The following is a 14,048-nucleotide window of genomic DNA, read 5'->3' as shown; positions in this document are numbered from 1 at the left end:
TGACATTTCTAGCTTTGGCTACTGTCTGCACAGTGGCTGGGATGAACATATAAGGGGAAGGCGGGCTCCTTACTCTGGAGCCGGATTCCCATTGTGTTATTTATTGTTGGCCCATCCTCCTTTTCCTTTGCTATTTTTTTTTCTTATCAAGATGAGCAGGACACCTGTGGCCAATGGCACTCTCTACTTTGGAATAACAGATGTGGAATTTTCATTTAGAACAGAGAAAGAACCACAAGAGATGGCAATATTTCATATGTTAGTGTTAATATAGTTTATTATGTATTTAAAAAAATAAGGCCCTCTCTCCAAAAAGTTTAGTTTGCAAGGACAAATGGCAGGTGTACAGTGAAAAATAATTGTCTTTAAATCTTTTTACTTGCAAAGGTTCAGGTGTAATTAAAAAAAACTGTCCTTCTTTTTAATGAATAATTTCCTAAAAAATTGCACCTTATAATCTTCAATCAAATTAACGTTGAATTATATCAAGTGGCTACGCTAGGTCTATTGAGTTTCTTCCTGGAAATGTCATGAGATCGTCGCCTGGGAATGTTCAGAGCTTTAGAGTTTTATCTCTTATGGCATTGTATATGTCCTCAGTCATGGGTACATATGTTTTTGCTGTGTCATCCATGAAATACAAGGCATCCTTGATGACTGTGGGATTAAAGCCCTCTTCCATCAGGGTCACTTTGCGGTGTTTAAAAGTCCCGGTGATCTCAATGGTATCCTGGAAAAGGTCAGACAACCCACACGTTAGTTGTGCTTTAGAGTAAGCTAGGATACAGGGTTAGGGCGGAGACGGTGGGGGTTGGCAGCAGGCTGGCTTTTTGTCATGAGAGCTGATGGATGTGCATCCACACTGCCATTTTGCAGAAGCTCTGCACAGGGAGGGGGCAGATGTGAGGGATCTGTTTTAGTTCCTTAGCCCAGTGGTTCTCAACCAGTGGGGTGAGATCCCCACAAGGGCCGCATATCAGAGAGTCTGCATAGCAGATACATACATTACAGTTCACAACAGTAGCAGAATTACAGTTGTGAAGTAGAGGGAGCGCTGGTAAGGTGAGCCATTCTGGCTGTGGTGGAATCAGGGTAAGGTGGGCCATCCTTGCTGTCATGGAAGCAGGAGAGGGGTCATTTATATATAGGAGATTCTGTTTTCCCAGTCCATCTACCTGCTAGGCTAAAGACTCCCTCAGGGCTGGAGAGATGGCTCAGTGGTTAAGAACACTGACTGCTCTTCCAGAGGACCCAGGTTCAATTCCCAGCACCCACATGATGGCTCACAACTGTCTGTATGTAACCCCAGTTCCAGGGGATCCGGCATCCTCACACATACATGCAGACAAAACTCCAATGCACATAAAAATAAAGTTAAAGGCTCCCCTCAACATTATGAGACACGTCTGAAGATGTTCATGTTTCTGTCTTTGCCATCTGCATGCAAAGCAGATGCCAGCCCTTGATATGTTCAATAGAAGTAGCCTTGTGCAACTCCGCACTACTCAGGACCCTAAGACTTTGTCAGGACCTCAGTTACATAACCACGGGGCTCAAAGTACATAACAGACTGAACTGCCCAGGGACAGTTTAACACTTCCAGGTCACTACTGATGCTCAGTTAAAATCCCCCCATAGAAAGGGGTAGGGTCCAGCAGATTTTGTATTCTTCAGAATTAGAAACAATATGGGTGTGGACGTATCTCAGTGGCAGAGTGCTTGCCTAGCACAGAAAGCAAGAAAAGTGAACCTGAAATGGGAGGGCTGGATAATTTCTGTTTGAAGTGTCTTTGGTACCACATCAAACACTGACTTTGTTATCTGCTAAGGTTACAGGTTAATAAACTGGGCTGTCGTTTTAGTGGGGGAAGAGATTGAGATGGGATTTCTGTGTGCTCTATTTCTGGTGTTTTCCTGTTCTTACTGAACTCTGTGCTGTGACTGTGATAAAGTTTGGCAAACCTGGTCACCATGGAGGGGGGAAAGGGTCAGATCCCCCAGCAGTGCCTGGGAGGGAACGGAACTTGGTCCCTCTTCTCACCTGCAGTCTCAGGAACCGAGGCCTCGCGTAGCTCGGCAGGTACTCTGAGATGTGCTGAAAGAGTTTCTTTCCGTTGAACTCATAGTTTTCTTTCATCTTGATCGAGGCCATCCCAACTCGACCCTCATGGCCTGGAAAGAGGGTGAGAAGACATTAGCCGGCAGTTTCGTTCACGAGACTCTGCCAGCTCAAAGACCTGTGGACTGCAACCATAACAAACGCTAGGTTCCTTTTGAATAGTTCTAATATTCATTTCAAACACGTAGGCCCACAATTATTCTATGACGATCGCATGCGTACTAGGAATGTTAACCAATAATTAAGTAATAAAACTAATAATAGACCTATGCTGATTCTTTAATAGTTGCCATGGCCTATACTCGGTGTCTCCTCATTTAACCATAGCAACGACCTTATGAAGAGGGGCAGATGTGACCCCATCATTTCCAGGATGAGGAAACTGAGATTTAAAGGCATTCAAGAACTCGTCCGAGGTCACACAGCAAGGACCAGGGGGCATCAGAGACTGATCCAGGTGGGTTGGCTTGGACTCCCATGCTTGCGGCCGTCCCTATTCTTCTTAGTGAGCTACACAGAGCCCTGTAGGACACCAGCTGAACTGGTGGCTAAAGGGAATGTTTTGTTTGTCTGCTTTATTTTTTGATTCCAGCTCAAGGTTTTGTTTCACCGTTGTGAATAGCTGAGCTGGCTTTGCCATTTGGTTTGCAATGCTGGCTCTGTGGGGCTGAGGGCACAAATACCGCCTTTGAGGCTTGGGTGTTCACTCAAAGTTCCAAACAGCTTTTCTTCTCTGTATTTCAGGGAGACTGCAGGGCAGAAGGCTAAGACAAGGCAGAAGGCTGAAGACAGGCGCAGGGTAAGCTGCTGTGTGTCCTTCCATTTATGCCCAGTCCTCTCAAGGGAACCTACGCTGCACAGAGAACACTGCGCTCCACAGCAGGACTGTTAGTGGAGAGGTGATTAGAACAATTACTATTGTTTGCTTGTGAGGACAGTGGTAATTAGGGAGTAATATATTTTCTACCTGATCCAGCAGACCCAGTGGGAGTCCGGGTCCACTTCCCTGAACTACTTAGCTGTAATCAGAGAGGAAGGAGCCAGCCTTGGTCACCTGGGCTCCGGCATTTGAAATCTCTCCCATGGTGATGTATGTTTACCTAAAGAAGGCCAAAAAAAAAACCCCAAAAAACCCGAAAGGACTTATTTATTAATTTATTTTAAAGAAAGAGGTACTTGCTCATTTGTTTCTCTCTGACCTGAAGAAGGAGGGCAGGGTGCCAGACTCTTTTGAAAAAGGGGTCCCTCGAGCTGGGTGGTGGAGGCAGCAGCACATGTCTTTAATCCCAGTATTCAGAGGCTGGCAGAGGTAGGTGGATCTTTGAGTTTCAGTCCAGCCTGGTCTAAAGAGTTAGTTCCAGGACAGCCAGGGCTGTTATACAGAGAAATGCCGTACAGAAAACCAAACCAAACCAAACCAAAAGGGGTCCTTCATAGCTGCCCAGCTGATGGCCTCCCAACTGTGGAAACAAACCCATCTGATGGTCGGTCCCTCTGGCTACGGGAGTTTCTGGGCTGATGTCCTCTTCCTGATCAGCAAACTGTTTAGGATGGGTTGCTGAACACAGCTGTTTCTTGTTCTGACTGTCCAGGGAGGGCCTCTTGCTTCTACGCAGTGACTGCCACCCCTAACAGACAGGCCCACTCAGCAGATTCTAGATTCCAATTCTAGACGTTCTGATGGGTTAGCGCTGGGATTTCCAAATTCCCCAGGTGACTGTGAGATTGGTCACATCAGCGCCTTTCATACTTCAGTGGGACTTTTGTTGTTTGTACTTTTTGTTTTAAGATTGGATCTCACTCTATAGTCCAGGCTGGTCTGGACCGCACTACAAAGCTTTGGCTGACCTTGAAGTGATTGACACTTCAGCGTACTGCGTGCTGAGGTCACAAACGTGACCACCATGCCTGCATTGTTTTTGAACTGTGTAAAATATGAAATTCATCGTTTTAAACACTTCAGTGGTGTTTTGTATAGTCACGATGCTGGCCAATTAGCATATATTCTAGGATATTTTCATGGTGTCTAAATCAGATTTGAATGTGCGTGTGTGTTGTCGGGGGAGGAGCTGGGGATCAAACTCAGGGCTAGGTGAGCGCTCTGCCACCGAGCCACACCCCTAGCCTAGGGTTATTAAGAGTCACCAGAGGGACTTAAACATGCACTGCTTCCTGAGCCCACCCATACAGCAACATCTGGGTGGGCCTGACACACTTCGATTTTAGCAAGTTTTCAGCTATGATGACCTGAGACTCCTCTTTGAGGGATGCTGGGCTTTCAATCCACTTTCCAGAATTTCTCAGCTCCTTAAGAAGAGTTTTAAGATTTAGCACTTAGAAGCGTACCCCCCACTCTAAGAGGGGGAGGTCACAGCCTCCGGTGTCACGGTGGCTGACAACTGTGACCTGGACCCTTATGTCACCTCAGCTAAGGGTCCCTCCAGATCAGCTGTGGTCTCTGTGACGTGAGATGTGGCTATGCTTGCTATCCATCACTGTCACATGACCACAGGGAAGCAGGGAAGTAAAACACCCGCCCTGCGGCTGATGGGAATGGAAATCAGCCCACCTACTATGGAAATCAGTACGGTGGTTTCTTGAGCAAAAGTAGAAGCAGATCTAACATGTGACCCGGCTAGCCTGCGACTGGGGGTTTAGCCAAAGGACCCCAATGCACCTGAGAGACACTTGCACATCAGTGCTGTTACAGCGTGGTCACGGCAGCGAAGGCATGGAAACAACCCAAGTGAATAAGAAAGTGGGGTATGTACACCTGATGGGATAATTTTCTAATGAAGACTGAGCCTAGGGCATCTGCAGGGAGATGGACAAACTGGAGGTGGTTATACTAAGGGAATTAAGTCAGCTTCAAGAGGGCACCTGCAAGGTATTTTCTCTCATTTGTGGTTCTTGGATTTTAAAGATTATATATAAAATCATGTATGCATATATGACATGGACCTAGAAATCTGGGTGGCAGGCAGATGAGAAAGGGAAAGTGAGATGTAGGGAGACTACACTTTACATGTAATATGGACTTCAATGCAATATGTACTTTACATGCAATATGTACTTTACACGTGATACGGACTTTACATGTAACATGGACTTTACATATAACATGGACTTTACATGCAACATGGACTTTACATGTAATATGGACTTTACATGTAACATGGACTTCAATGCAATATGTACTTTACATGCAACATGTACTTTACATGCAATATGGACTTTACATGTAACATAGACTTTACATATAACATGGACTTTACACGCAACATGGACTTTACATGCAACATGGACTTCACACGTAATATGGACTTTACATGTAACATGGACTTCACAGTAATATGGACTTTACATGTAACATGGATGTACATGTAACACGGACTTTACATGTAACACGGACTTTACATGTAACATGGACTTTACATGTAATATGGACTTTCACGGAAATAAAAACAACTTTCACAGAAACAAATAAAATGCTGTAGCAAGGTAAACAGCTTAAACTAGGTTCAGGAACTTCCGGCCCCGCCAGAGTAAGCAATAAAGACAGCCGAGATTCACTCTTGGACACACCAACTGCAAAGACTCAGGCAAAAGAAGCAAAACCCAGCTGGGCTTCCTGGACTCGGTTTAGACCAACCGAGTTCCCAGCAAAGGACCCTCTCTGACCCGTTGGGCTGCCTGTAGGCTGCGTAGCTGCTCCAGGTTTCCAACGTGGTGAGCTGGCACCTGTGCTGGGGTGGGCCTTGGCGATGCAGCTGTCTCTGAGTCATTTCTGTTCCTCTAAGCAACCCCTCCCCCAGATTCCTAGAAGTAACCTCAGTAAAACTCATTGGTTCACCAGGGTGGATTTTGGTGGCATGGGAATTTGGTCTCTCAGGGGTTCCCTGATGGGGTGAGCAGAAATGCTTGTTGCATCTTCCGGGGAAAGTTTTGTCACACGGTGTTTGGCACCGTCAGTGTGCAGGGAAGGGGGCTTTGGATTTCTACTTTGAATAAATGATGAGAATCCCAAACACTCAGTTTTTGGGACAATAAGAGCTTGACACCTTATGTTTGGGCACTGACTGGGAGAATTTGATCGTCTCTAATATCTACAATTAAAATGACTGATAATTAACACAACTCCACTATGCATCTGAATGAATATATTTGGTATTTATGAAATTAGCTCTGACAATTTCAGCTGCAAGGCCAGTGTTATTTCTAGCTTGAGGGACTTTTGAAACAGCCAGCAGGTGTTGGAGTCAGGCTTCCTCCCACCCGGCTGGCATACCTCAGGGCCTCCACTCAGTGATGATGCTGAAATTCAGGGTCTGGTCTGGTCTTAGGGACCTGCTCTACAAGAAGAGGCTGAACACAGTTTGCCCCCTTCCCAGTTGTCTTTCTAGAAGCTGTAATTGTTCCTCCTTGCGCCTTCTCTTCAGAGGCAATTCACCACTTCACAGCCCTCAAGCTCCCAAAGCGTGCCAACCAGAGGCCTGGAAAACAGGAGACCTCCTTTGCCTAAGAACCCTAGATGAAGCAGCCGTTAAAGCACAGAGGCAGGCCCAACATCAGGGGCACTTTGAATTACTTTGAATTACTTTGACAATGGTGCCCGGTGCAGAGAGAAACGCCCTGACTCCTGTTGATTGACAGCAGCTTCAGTCTCCAGGCAGTGGGAGAAAGCAAGACTAACTGTGGCCTGCTACTGTGACTCTACCCAGTGTCTGCGTGGGTTCAGACAGATCTGTGGTGCCTTTTACCTACCTGGCACGGGCACGCCGTAAACGTTCACTTCCTCAACGAAGTCAACCAGTCCTACGATGTCAGCGACTTCAGTGGTAGCTACGTTCTCCCCTTTCCACCTGGGAGGAAAAGGAAGGGTTAGCTCAGGCTAGCTCAGGCTAGCTCAGGCTAGCTCAGGCTAGCTCAGGCCACGCTTGCTTTCTGGTCAGTGTTTCTTTTAGACCACGGTGAGATGCTGGCAATTCCCATACTGGTCTCCTAAGACCCCCAGCTCACTTGTGGCATTCCGTTGGAAGCAAAAGGGTATAGACCTAGCTAACAGAATGTGGAATTTCAATCTTGTCACACAAAACGCCATCGATACCATTGTGTTTGAACATGAAATCCAGACGTGGCTAAGAAAGTTACTGGATGCCAGAAATAATCTCAACTTCTGTTAGCTTATGTTTAGGTCTCTCACTTTTTCCCTTTAACATCTTATTTAATCCAGTTAGTAAACTTCTATTTGGCAGAATTTCATAGTTGTATTTCAAGTTCTCACAAAAGCAAAGCTTTTATTTGAAAAGAAAAAAAAAATCACAGTTTTATTACATAAAGATTATAATGTTAAGTTCTAGCCAGGTGCTATTTTTCATTTAATTAGGAATTAGGGGTTTTATAAAAATACCCTTTAGGTTTCTCAAAAGTATCTTTGTCTGTGTACCTTCATGCATGCATGCATGCGTGTGTGTGTTTAAGTGTGCATATGTGTGCATGTGTGTGGAGGCCGGAGGAGACCCCTTGAGTGTTTATTTTCAGGTACTGTCCACTCTTTCAAAAAGGCAAGATCTCTTTTCATTAGCATGGAGCTCAATGTGTTGGCTAGGGTGGCCAACTGCCCAGTAGGCTCAGGGTATCTGCCCGTTTCTGCCTCCCCGGGGTTAGAGTACAGACATGCAGCGTTAAGGCCCAGGTTTGTAAATGTGGGTTCTGGGCACTGAACTCTGGTCCTGGTGCTTGGCAGGCAAGCACTACACTAGCCACCTCCCCAGCGTCTCGAAGTAACATCTTAGGGAGGGTGAGTCAGCCTCAATTTGGTGAGTGAGCCAAAGTTCACACCTTGAGTCACTCAAGGGTGGTGACCCATATCAGACATGACATTCAGTGATGTATGGAGAGTTCCTATCTCAGGGAATCCACACACACAGGACGCCTCTGCTATCAGCTGGAGGACTGAGCTATTGCTGGAAGGTCACTTCACCATTTACCAAGAAGACTTCCAAACGTCCTTATGCTAGCCTGGGAACCATTGGATGGAGATGGAGGGCAGAAGGAAGGGAGGGGGAAAAGGTTCTGAACCTTTTCAACCCGATCAACTTCATGTTCATTTGCACTTGTTTTAATCTCAAAGCAAAAAAGCTGTTTGATTAGAAATAGGGACAAATCCCTGGCTACCCCAAGTGCATCCACTAAATCATGCAGGACACATGAGTGGCAGCAGGGTGCACTTCAGGCCCAGGAAACAAGGAAGAGATGTCCTGCCTTTATGTTTATTTGTGTTGTAGAGAGATGCTTTATGTTCACTCCCTATTCTCTGGGAATATAGGAGACAAATGGCACACAAGAGACGGGCAGAGCTGAAACACCATGGGAAAGTGGCATCTGATTTCAACTCAAGAACAGGCCAAAGTGTGCATGCATTTGTTTTGGGCTCAGTAATTGAGAGAAACCAACCGGAATGTATCTCCAACTCTGTCATGAAAATAGATGAAATTTTCATGATCAATCATTAGGAGGTCTCCACTGTTGTAATAGAGGTCTCCTTTCTTAAAGACATCCCTGAGTTTTTTCTTCTCTGTCTGTGACTTTCCGCCAGCATAGCCATTAAAAGGCGTAAGTTCTGTGATTTTGCAAATGAAGAGTCCCGCCTCACCTGAGACAGAAGAGAGCACATTGTTATTTATTTTTGTGAAGAGATAAGCACATTTTATCATCATCCTTACTGACAAGAAGCTGGCTGTAGGAAGTGTCATTTCTTATATTCATCTTCTTATCTGACATACTGTGGTTTAAAAGTGCCATGTCCCCCATAGGCTTGTGCGTTTGAACTTGGTCCCCAGCCGGTGATGCTCATTTGGAAGGCTGTGAACCCTCTACGAAGTAGAGCCTCGCTGCTGGGTTCCATTTCCTGTCTGTGCTCTGCTTTCTCATTCCCTATGCCATGTGACCGCCTTAGAGTCCTGCCATTATGCCTTCGCCAGCGTGGTGGACTATGCCTTTCCAACTAAGCCCTTCCTCCCCTAAGATGCTTCCTGTCTGGTGTCTGGCCACAGCAGCAAGAAAAGGCACAGATACAGATCATGTGTGTGTGTGCATGCATGTCACGGACACATATATCAAACCTTATTCTGCATGGCCACCTAGTTGTAATTCCCTATTGCTATCTTTTACTCAATAATGATTCCTATTATTGACTAGACAAATGCATAGTGGGTAAAAGCATAAGATAATGTTCACCCAGAGCTGTCTAGACCTTTCCACAAAGTACCTCACAAGCAAGGTGTCCAACTAGCTTAAAAGTATAATTATATGTTATGGTAAGCCAGTGCCTTTTGTAATTTACATATGTATTTTTAGAATACATCAATAAAAATCTCCCCCTTGCTAATTTTAACAAAATGTACCTGCTGGTAATACTATATTATCTCTGAAATGTTGCTTAGTCAGGATAATTTTGTGTACAGTTAATTGCATAAAAAGTCCACATTACCTTTGGGGACTTTGATGCAATATCCATTTGCGTCACGGACGGGTTCATCTTTCTCCACATCGTATTTAATCAGCTCATACGTTACAGCTTTCTGCCAAAGTTAAAAAACATCAATTGAGTACATCAACTGAGCTTTGTAGCTTTTCTATGCTTACTTTATCATAAAAAGTGGAGAAAGGATACATTACACATATCTTCAGTGCACAACACAGGTGGGATTTTGCATCTGTAATAACCACCCAGACCTAGATATAAAACATTTCCACTTTACTGAAGAAGTTGCTTTCTGTCCCCTTCTGTGCAGTCCATCACCATTTTGATTTCTATCTCTCCCTATTAACTTAAAACTCGACAAGTAACTGTGGGCATGCCTGTCTTATTTTAGTTACTATGTCTGTGTACATCAGCAGCCCACGTTGCTGCTCTTCTCAGTGATGTTGCTATGGATGGTACCCAGAGACAGAGCCCAGACCTTGCACAAGCCATATACGCACCCTACTTCTGGGCATCATCTCCAGCCCATTTTCATTTACATTCAACTTTCCCTTGTATAAATATACTACACTTTATTCTGTTGATGGGTATTTTTAATGAGTACTTGGATTATTTCTAATTTAGGTCTATTATAAATAAAACTGTAAGGATCATTCTCATGCATATCTTTTGGTGGGCAGATTAAAAATGGGTTTAAAGTCATGTCTGATAATGTATTAATATATTACCATTCGATCCTGGTCCCCTCATCCCCAGGGACACATTATTCATTACATTTAAGAATCAAAGCAAAAATTATTTCAGGCATGACTATAAAGTTATTAAAATGTTGTCAGAGCTAAGTGTGGTGGTACATAACTGTAATCCTAGCTACATGGCTTGTGTGTGTATGTGGGGTGCTGAAGCAGGGGGATCACAAGTTGGAGCTAGTATGGGAAACTTATTAAGGGTTTATCCTAAAATAAAAGCTTCTAAAAGGGCTGGGCCATGGCTTAGTGGCAAATACTTGTTGAGCATGTGCAAGGCCTTGGGTTCAATCTCTGTACTACAAAACTAAAACCAAATTTAAAGCACAACCCCCCCCCCAACTCTATGTTAAGACACAGTTTGACGATGTAAGCACTTATACCATCATAATACTAAGCATATTATTTTCCCTACTCAAGGAGATCAGAAAGTACAACAGTGATCAGCTACAATGGCCAGCCATGTTTACTGTGCCAGCTTCAAATTCAGCTTCATTAAAACCAAGTGGTGTTGGGCATCCAGCCTGGTCTACAGACTGAGTTCCAGGACAGCCAGGGCTACACAGAGAAACCCTGTTTCAAAAAACAAAACAAAACAAAACCCCCAAGTGCCATTTTTGGACAATGAAAGCACACTGACTGAATTTATAAGAATATCAAAAATCAGCTGGGCGGTGGTGGCACACGCCTTTAATCTCAGAACTTGGGAGGCAGAGGCAGGCGGATCTCTGTGAGTTTGAGGCCAGCCTGGTCTACAAGTGCTAGTTCCAGGACAGGCTCCAAAGCTACAGAAAACTACCCTGTCTTGAAAGACCAAAACCAAAAAAAAAAAAAAAAAAATCTTATGGTTGTAGTTAATACTTTAAAATTTTTTTTTTTTTTTTTTTTTTTTTTTTTTTTTTTTAAAGGAATTTGTTTGGTGCACAAAAACTGACAAAAATACGACAACCAACGGCTGAGAAAGTAAAGAGCTAGCAGTGTATGCTCACGGAAACTCTGCACACGGAAGCAGAAGTTTGGTAGAAGACAAATTTCCATTAGAGTCCTCTCTCTGAGGTTGTAGAAGCAACACTGACAGCTTGTTTGTGTTTAGCCTTCATCTCTCTGGCTGGCCTAGTTCATGCCAGCCCGACACTAACATCCCGGCATAGAGCAGTGTGGCTCAGTAGGCTTGTTCATGATGGTGGAAATACACTCTGCTGACAGGTGCCGGCTGAGCACTTGCAAGGCAGTTGTTACTGTGAATGACGAACTGGTTTCAAAACTTTGCTTTATTGGCATTTAATATTTACACATAGCTAGCTAAAGGCTACCATGCCAGACATTACATGCCTGGAGGTCAGGGACTGAGCTGCACAGGGTGGGGTTGGTGCCAGTGTTGGACCTGGGAATGCCTGTGCTCCCACCGGAGTATAAGAAACGGCAGTCTTAATGTCCAAGGTTATTGTACAACAAATAACTCAGCATGTCTTTCCCCTCATTAACGCCAAGTTTGGGCCAGGCGGTGGGCTCAATCTTTTCTTTGTATCTCTGTTTTAAGATGTTGAAATTGAGGCCTCAGGAATGTAAGCAACTTCTGGGGCCACTCAGCTTGCATGCGGTGGGAAGCTGAAGTCTAAGGAATGTTAAGTGACTTCCTGGGGGCCACTCAGCTAGGATATGGTGGCACCGGGGTCTGCCCTTCAGTGCCACAGCACTTAGTACATGGACTACTTCACTGGTCAGTCCCCGGAGACAAAGGCTGCCTGAGAGTTAGAGGCGCAATGACAGCAATGACTGCACAGGCCAGCGAAGGGTCAGCATCCATGGGCTGTCCTTAGAATGACTGACTGACCACCAAGAGAGCAGAGCTTCAGGGTCAGTAGGCAATAAAACAACTGAGAGAGAGGAGAGAAACAAGATACATCTTTCTGGTGGACCTATGAGAACACACATGTTGAGCAGAACATCCCAAGTCTCTTGAAGGCTTGGGCTGCTGCTCTTAATACGGCACGGTTTTTAAAAGGACCCAGGGCCTTATCTCAGAACAACTGAATCCAAAGCCAAGAGGTTGGGAACCTACACCCGTAGATATAAAGAGCTCCCATGTGATTTTTATGCATATCTCAATTAAAGGGAAACACTGCATTTCACAACATATGATACACTCAGAGCAAAGTAACCTTCAAATCCCCCAAATACAAGTACGAGTGAAGGGAGGATGACTTCACACAGGTCTCAAATATTAAAAGTAATGAGTCACTATGAGTATGAGATCACCTCAGAAAAGCCATTGTCATAGATGTGGTCAAGGTTCTCTTGGTGATACTGATGGGGCCTGGTTCGGATGCTACATTGTGGGACCGCTTTAAAGGACTCTATTCTGAAAGTCAGCTTCACTGCGTTCATTTTTCAGTGTACTTAACTCTTTGTAGGTAGTTGGCTCTTCCGACAGCGCCGATTTTTCTCGGATAATTCAAAAACCCAATATTGCCTTCAGTGGAAGCGTAGAACTCATAAATGTGAATGTCCCCAAATCTCTTGAGAAACTCTTTCCACACATCTCCTCGTAAGCCATTTCCCAGCGCTATTTTCACTTTGTGATCACGGTCATTTGGTTTCTGTGGTAACAGGAGAGGAAGCAGACGGAACGTTAACATTTTGAGAGCTTGGATTTATATGTATCCATTGTATTTAGATTCTGTGTATTTATACTGATAGTTGCCCTGAATTTATTTCATAATTGTGTCTTTAAAAATTCATCTTAGTCTACCACTCCCAGACACAACCCCCTCTTTCTGCAACATGAGCACCATAGTCTTGATAGGTGGGATTAATTTAAAAAAAAGGATAGTTTTCCATTTTGATTTGAGGCAAGAAGAAACAACCAGATGAACCAGGTAAGGCCACCATTTAACTTGCACCCAGTGTAAAATGCCAGTATCAGTGACTTTCCAGAAGACGTGTGCTCATGGGAGACTCAGGAATGAACACATCCTGGCACCAGTAGGATTGTGGGTGTTTCTGTTCATAAAGCAGTAGCTTTTATGTGGCAGTGAAGAAAACTGGGAACCCAACTGAGATGGGACAGGCTGTGCAGGGAGCGGGGGCATTTCCCATAAACCACTGCAGAGCAACAATGATAGAGGCGAGAGAGGAGCCATATTTGCCTGATGTGGCTAAGGTCACAAGACCTGTTGCAGTTAAATCAATGGAAACGGTCGGAAAGGCTGAGAAAGGGAAAGAGAAGGCGTAAGCAGCTCCCAGCTGTGCAGCCAAGGCGAAGAGGCTCTGTCAGAAATGAAAAGCAGGAAGGAGAAGTTGCTGTGTATAAGGCCCCAAAGCGGACCTAGTGAGAGCCAAAGGCATTGAGGGGACCACACTGCTTCCTTCATGTTTTTGCGCTTACTCGTTAGAGATTCAGAGAGATGGCCCAACTAATTTAAGGTGAATGGTGAGCGTAGAAGGCAAATTATCTTCTCTGGGAGACTATAGCTTGGTGGAAAGACAGGTTACTAAAGAAGGTATAAAGTTTTTATTTGTAAATTGTGCCTTTGTTTGAAGAGAAAACAGCCCAGGACAGGGTAGACGTGCCTGTTAGCAAGAGCTCTCCTCTCTCACCAAAGCTAATTTATTTGCTTAATAAATGTATGGCCATGAGGGCATCGGTGGCCCTGCTGCTGTTGTTGCTTTTCCTCCTCCTCCCTCCCCTCCCCTC

At 44.7% G+C, this 14,048-nt stretch overlaps 1 protein-coding gene across 1 annotated transcript in view; it reads right to left on the bottom strand.

Annotated features, from left to right (window-relative positions):
* Nucleotides 1-250: 250 nt before the first annotated feature.
* Nucleotides 251-14,048, bottom strand: part of Slc27a2 (solute carrier family 27 member 2) — a 36,224-nt gene continuing 22,426 nt past the window's right edge. The window contains exons 5-10 of the mRNA XM_005364411.2: nucleotides 12,757-12,951; nucleotides 9,612-9,702; nucleotides 8,576-8,774; nucleotides 6,884-6,981; nucleotides 2,042-2,172; nucleotides 251-730 (exon numbers count right to left, since the gene is read on the bottom strand). Coding sequence (XP_005364468.1) covers nucleotides 554-730; nucleotides 2,042-2,172; nucleotides 6,884-6,981; nucleotides 8,576-8,774; nucleotides 9,612-9,702; nucleotides 12,757-12,951 — 891 coding nt within the window. The 3' untranslated portion in view covers nucleotides 251-553. The remainder of the gene's footprint in view (nucleotides 731-2,041; nucleotides 2,173-6,883; nucleotides 6,982-8,575; nucleotides 8,775-9,611; nucleotides 9,703-12,756; nucleotides 12,952-14,048) is intronic.

This window comes from Microtus ochrogaster (genome assembly GCF_000317375.1).
Source record: "Microtus ochrogaster isolate Prairie Vole_2 chromosome 14 unlocalized genomic scaffold, MicOch1.0 chr14_random_1, whole genome shotgun sequence".
Classification (NCBI taxonomy): Eukaryota; Metazoa; Chordata; class Mammalia; order Rodentia; family Cricetidae; genus Microtus; species Microtus ochrogaster.
The sequence above is the reverse complement of the archived record's forward strand: the minus strand, read 5'-3'. Positions and strand labels throughout refer to the sequence as shown.